Source organism: Cryptomeria japonica, chromosome 5 (genome assembly GCF_030272615.1).
Source record: "Cryptomeria japonica chromosome 5, Sugi_1.0, whole genome shotgun sequence".
Taxonomy (NCBI): Eukaryota; Viridiplantae; Streptophyta; class Pinopsida; order Cupressales; family Cupressaceae; genus Cryptomeria; species Cryptomeria japonica.
This window is the reverse complement of record NC_081409.1, coordinates 374,899,498-374,905,347: the sequence shown is the minus strand read 5'-3', so window position 1 is coordinate 374,905,347 and position 5,850 is coordinate 374,899,498. Positions and strand designations below refer to the sequence as shown.

General features: G+C 36.9%; 1 protein-coding gene across 1 annotated transcript; it reads left to right on the top strand.

Annotated features, from left to right (window-relative positions):
- Positions 1 to 4,056: 4,056 nt before the first annotated feature.
- Positions 4,057 to 5,346, top strand: LOC131035599 (uncharacterized). The gene has a single exon (XM_057967337.2). It carries the CDS (start codon positions 4,096 to 4,098, stop codon positions 4,900 to 4,902), a length of 807 nt encoding a protein of 268 aa, XP_057823320.2. The 5' UTR covers positions 4,057 to 4,095; the 3' UTR covers positions 4,903 to 5,346.
- The last annotated feature ends 504 nt before the right edge of the window (positions 5,347 to 5,850 follow it).

The following is a 5,850-nucleotide window of genomic DNA, read 5'->3' as shown; positions in this document are numbered from 1 at the left end:
GTAATCAATACTTGCCTAGTATTCACTCAAATCATTCTTCCAAAAACCATTCTGGCACAAAATGAAGCATATGTACACTATATGCATGCATACCAACTTGACTAAATCCATTTTGTGGGATCCCAGACCTGGATCAGTCAAGTGGTGGCATTTTGTAACCTCAAACCCTTGACAGGGCAGAGACCACACATAAGTGAAATAATTTTGTACAATCAATTTGCCAAAGGAAACCAGAACAAAAATCACTTAGAGAACATTGTAAAACTACTATGTACACTTTACAAGAGGTATAGTATGGACTAGAGTGCTACACTACGGACTGTTACTCCAAGGAAGAAAAAAACAGTCATAAAAGCCAAAATTTCATGATTTCTATTAAGTTTCACTTGTTCATACAATCACCAACCTTTCTTAAAGAAAAGGGAGGCCTTTTTATAGTGTTTCCAATTAGTTACCAAGCCCTGTATGGACATGAGGCTTCCATAACTATATTTTACTAGAAAAACCCAAAAATGACAACTTTGACAACTTTTGCAAGCCCAAATGACAACATTTCTTGCTCTAGAAGACATTTTTGACAATCTAACCTTATCAACTTGTATAAACACCTTAGAAATGCTTAAAAACACTTATCAAACATGTTTCAATGCTTTGGAAAGCATTAGAAGACCTTTTTGGCAATTTTGCACATTTTTGCCAAAAATTGTCAACTCAAAGCCTGAAAGGCAAAACTTGACCTCTTGAGCCCAAAATGAGATCAAAACCACTATACAAGACACACAAAAACCTAAAACAACATTATAAACTTGACATAAGACATTACAAACATGAAAGCATTAAATACTCAAAAAGGAGAGTTTTGCTCAACTAGGGGCTCCTGCACCACTCTTTGCATTAAGAGGTAATGACTAACCAGTTTTGGGATCAACGAAAAGGGCACATATTTGTTGTTTACTATATTTGTGTTTTTTACTCCCTCGTATGATAGCCCATTGGCATAGAATTGATGACACCTATCTCTAAAGCTTCCCCATTTGGTAATTTGTGTGGAAACATCTATGGCACCACTAGCTAATGTTTCTAGGCTAGTGGCAAGGGATTGATGATGCTCAAGTTTGGATGTTTTCAATTTAACAATCAGTTTATTGATTTTAGACGTATTTTTTCCTAACCGATTAATTAATTGCTCCTGTGTTTCAGGTGTATGGTCAAAAGGAGGAATTGAGGGTGTATCTTGTGGGTTTTCAAGAGGTGTATTTGGTTGTTCTTGTTGTGGATTAGAAGAATATGGTTTTTGAAACAAAAAATGAAAAAACCTTATCAAAATTAATGAAATTAAATTCAAAATGTAAAACAAATTGAACAAACGGGAAAGAAAGACAAAAATAAACAAAAACTAACCTTGATCCATAGTGTCTGGAGGAGAAATCTAGCACTCTGTTCGCGGTTTAGGAGAGAAAATGAAGAAAAAAGAAACTAAAAACGCGTTATTCACGAGAAAATAAGACCCAATTTTTTTTTTTAAACTTTTTTTGACAGGCACCGCGTACGTGGTTCTTTTGGGATTATTAGCGCGTACATGCTCATTTTCCTATAAGTAGCACGTACGCGCTCATTTTCCTAGAGGTAGCGCGTACGTGCTACTTTCCCTAAAAGCAGCGCATACGCGCTACCTTCTCTAGGCTTGAGAACAACAAACCTAAGCGCGTACGCGGTCATTTCAAATTTTAGAACGGCGTACGTGTTGCTTGCTTTTCCATGTTTTTTTTGGGTGGTGTCCACTTTTCTAACCACCATCTTTCATACACATACTCTTATCTCTTATTAGAACATTGCATTAGGATTACACATTAAAAAAATTTTAAAAAAAAATTCACCTCTTAGTTGAGTTAGATTAGTTAGATCATTTGGGGTTCCTTAGTAGGGCGTTACAATCAATCTCCATGAACATAGATGCGATCTTGTAAATCTAGTTCAATTCTTGTCTAAACTTCTGAGTCTTTGTCTATGCCCTTTGAATTTGATAAGAAACAAGTGGTGTTTAGAAGTTATACGTTTAAGAATTTTTTTGAATTATGAAACTCATGGTCTACATAGACCCTTAGCTAGACCAATTTAATTATTATGTTCAACCAAGGTCAAGAGCAATAAGAAATCATGTAGTATGATCCTAGGATGATGATGCAATATTAAAGTAACTCGTTCTATCTATATAATTGTTAACTGAATTCATAAATTTTCTCAATATATTTTTCTTTTGTCTTAGTTGATCCATTTACAATATAGTTAGTCTTTAGTTACACTACCCTATTATGTGATTTCAAATAATTCACACTTTACTTGACTCATAATGAATAATAGAAACAAAACAAAAAAAGTTTGAATTTTAGTTTTTAAATTTTGGGGTTCAACTCTGTAAATTAAAAAAAGATTTGAATTAATCAAACACTCACATACTTAACTAGAGTAGTGAATAGTAATTGTAAGGATTGACATTAATTTGAAAAGGATAAATAATAAAAAATTACAGTTGGGTAATATTCTTAACTAACTTCTATTTAAAATATGTCATCTTATATAGTAGACAAGACATAAAAGACAACTTATCATAGCCTTAAAACATTATACATATACATATACAAGATGTTGTCATGAGAGAAATAAAATACATGGTAGCTCATGAACATGTGATCCCTACTGTTGTGAGAATGTGACTTGTAGACTTGGGAGTAAGATCACACAAGCTTGTCAAAATTTTATAAAACATGACTTTTTGACTATCCATTTAACTCTCTTTTGAAGTATATCGTCCTCTTGTGGCAATATGCATGATTCTTCCTATTATGTGAGAATTTTTATTTATGCAAAGGGTTTCATCCCCAATTTTCAATTCAAACCTTACTACACACTTTAGATGTTTCTGTTTTTTTTGGAAAGGTGATCTGCCACTCTAAGTACATGGGTTGCCAATGAAAATTATACCCTAAGCTTGTTCAATAGCATATTAGATTGCTAATTGGTTTGCTATCACTTTAGCTTCTTTATAATAGTGTTTAATCATGCAGTTCCCCACTCTATTCAAGAATAGCCAAATCTAATGAAGGATACTATTGAGTTTCCAATTAACAATAAATATTTTTTTGAATGACATTTATTGTGATCAAAGAGTTCCCTTCTATATCAATACATAACAAATCTTCTCATGATGAATGAATTTTATCTAGTGAATCTAAATATATTTTGTTCCACACATCTTGATCAAAGAATACTTGAAAGTCAACCTCATTATTGACCCCCTTCCATTATTATTTTACTTAATAATGAAACTCGCACCAAAAAAAAAACTAATTTTTTTTTTAATAATTCCCCCAAATTTTAATTTATTGAACCACATTTAATTTTTGCCCTAGGATACTCTACATATAATTTTCATTAAGGATCCAAGTACATCCGCATTTCTTGCATGGGCAGCATCGTACCCAGTCCCACTTACGACGTGTTCTGGAAGAACAAAATCAGTGTAAAACAACCACAGTAAATCTGGAATCAACTTCGTGACATAGCCAATGCAAACATTACAATTACTGCAACTGCGCCCTGAGAGAACGCCGAGTGGAGATAGAAGAAACAGTGAAGCCACCCCCACCTATCTATCATTTCAAACAGTCCTCATCACGCGCTTTAAACACCCATTTGGTAAAAAACGATCCTCCGCGTAAAAAACAATCTGTCTTGTGTGTCGTTTTACATCTTCTAGTACAAAACGGCCTCATCTGTTGATCCGAACGCAGTAACAAGATAAAAAAGCTCCTCCACGTAGACTCCAAAACATTAAATGTCAGTCTTTCTTGTTAGACTAGAAATAAATTGAGCAGGAGTTTTAGTGATTAGTTGGAAGCATGGAAGTAGGCAGTGGACTTGGTCGGACGACACTTGGCCACCCCATGGTCGACACCAACTGGTTGTTATGTGATCTTCTGTTAATTGGCAGATCTCCTATTCTACGCCCCCTCATTATTTATCTTTCCAAAGCACACCAACAAGCAATCCAGACCCGAAAACACAAAAAAAATTCCTCTTTTTTTCTTCTACACGATGAACGACAGAGAGGAAGATTCAGACTACCTCCGCCTCACCCTCTCACCACCCAGACAGAGCTCCTGCTACACCAGATACTCCTCCGACTCTGCCCCCACCTCCGCCTCTGCTCCAGTTCTCGAAACTCCCTGGCCCAACAGTACCACAACCCGCCTCATTGCTGCCTCCAGTCCTCTTGTGGAAACTCTCTGGTCTGGCACTACTACCACCACACCCAGCATTACCACAGGTAGGGGCAGCACCCCTGCTGCCCGACCGCGCCGGACAGCAGCAAGTGGTAGTGCCACGGTGGGCGGGGCAGCACCGAGCCGGGCCAAGGAGGAGCGCATTGTAGCGCCCTACCCGTGGGCAACGGAACGACGGGCAGTGGTGCACTCGCTGGACTATTTGCTGAGTCAGGGGATTCTCAGCATTCGGGGTGATTTGGTGTGCAAGCGGTGCGATGGGAAGGAGAGCAGGGATGTGGATTTGCAGTCGGGCTTTCTTGGGCTCAGCTCTTTTTTTCTGGGCAGTAAGGACACCATGCATGACAGGGCACCTAAGGTCTGGATGGTTCCACGACTTCTCGATTGTGGGCTCTGCCACCAGTCTGATTGCGTTAAGCCTGTAATTGATGACAAGAAGAGGAGAATAAACTGGCTCTTTCTTTTGCTCACCCAGACTCTGGGGCTCTGTACTCTGGACCAGTTAAAGTACTTTTGCAAGCATACTAAGAAGCACAGGACAGGGGCTAAGGACCGTGTGCTCTATCTTACCTACGTGGGGCTTCTTAAACAACTCAATCCATCTGGGCCTTACGAGTAGAAAGAATTTATGAATGTCTGTCTTTCTTTTACTAATTGGATCGACTGACAGTATTTTTAGTCTGTTTCTGCCACTTTCTGCTATAACATGGCCCTTAAAAGGCATCCCTTACAAGCTCCTCTGTGTACCATCCATCACCACCTTGGAATATTTTTGCTGATGTTGGGTTAAGTTTGCCGTTTATCAGCATTCTATTTTCCGTTTCATGATTGCTTTATAAACCCTAATTCTCATGATTTTCGCCTTCTCCGACTTCTGTCCTGTTTAATGGGTTCTTTGGATTTTGTGTTTCTATGTCTCAGAGTTTTCTCGGTAGAGACATATTGATTTTGAACTTTCCAAGTCTACAAAATTTGAACTTTCTTACTTGTATAATAAATTGGGAAATGTAAATAAAGGTAGCAGAGCTTTGCCATGTGGAATTGGAATTAGTCTTTGCAATCATGACATTACATGAGCTTTGTGCACAGTCATGGCACTGCATGCAGATCATAGATTCTTGAAAATGGAAGGAGGAGATCTAATTAATCTTCAGTTACATTTTACAGTTCTTGTTCTATTGTCATGATTTTTCATGTTCATATTTAGATTCAGTTTAACAATGTTTTATGTAAATATTTTTGAAAATCAATATTTCGAATCATATTTTATGATAATATGATAATGACAAAATATGATCTATCATCATCAATATAAGATAACTAGAAATGTGAAATGATAATACTATTTTTTTATTGCTGTATATCCACATTAATTTCTTTCTGTTTTAAATGCAATAAAAAGTTGAGACTAAATTGCTTTCGACTTATCCTAATCCTACTGCTACCACTCATTTGAAGGGCAGGATGAGAAGATAAAGGAAAGGAGTTTATCATCTCCTGGCAAATTAATTAATTGCTCAACTGAATATTTCAAAAATCAAACTACATACAACGTCTTATGTTATCC

What these genes read in the sequence shown, in the direction of transcription:
- LOC131035599 (XM_057967337.2), top strand. Translation starts at nt 4,096, where the DNA reads ATGAACGACAGAGAGGAAGATTCAGACTACCTCCGCCTCACCCTCTCA.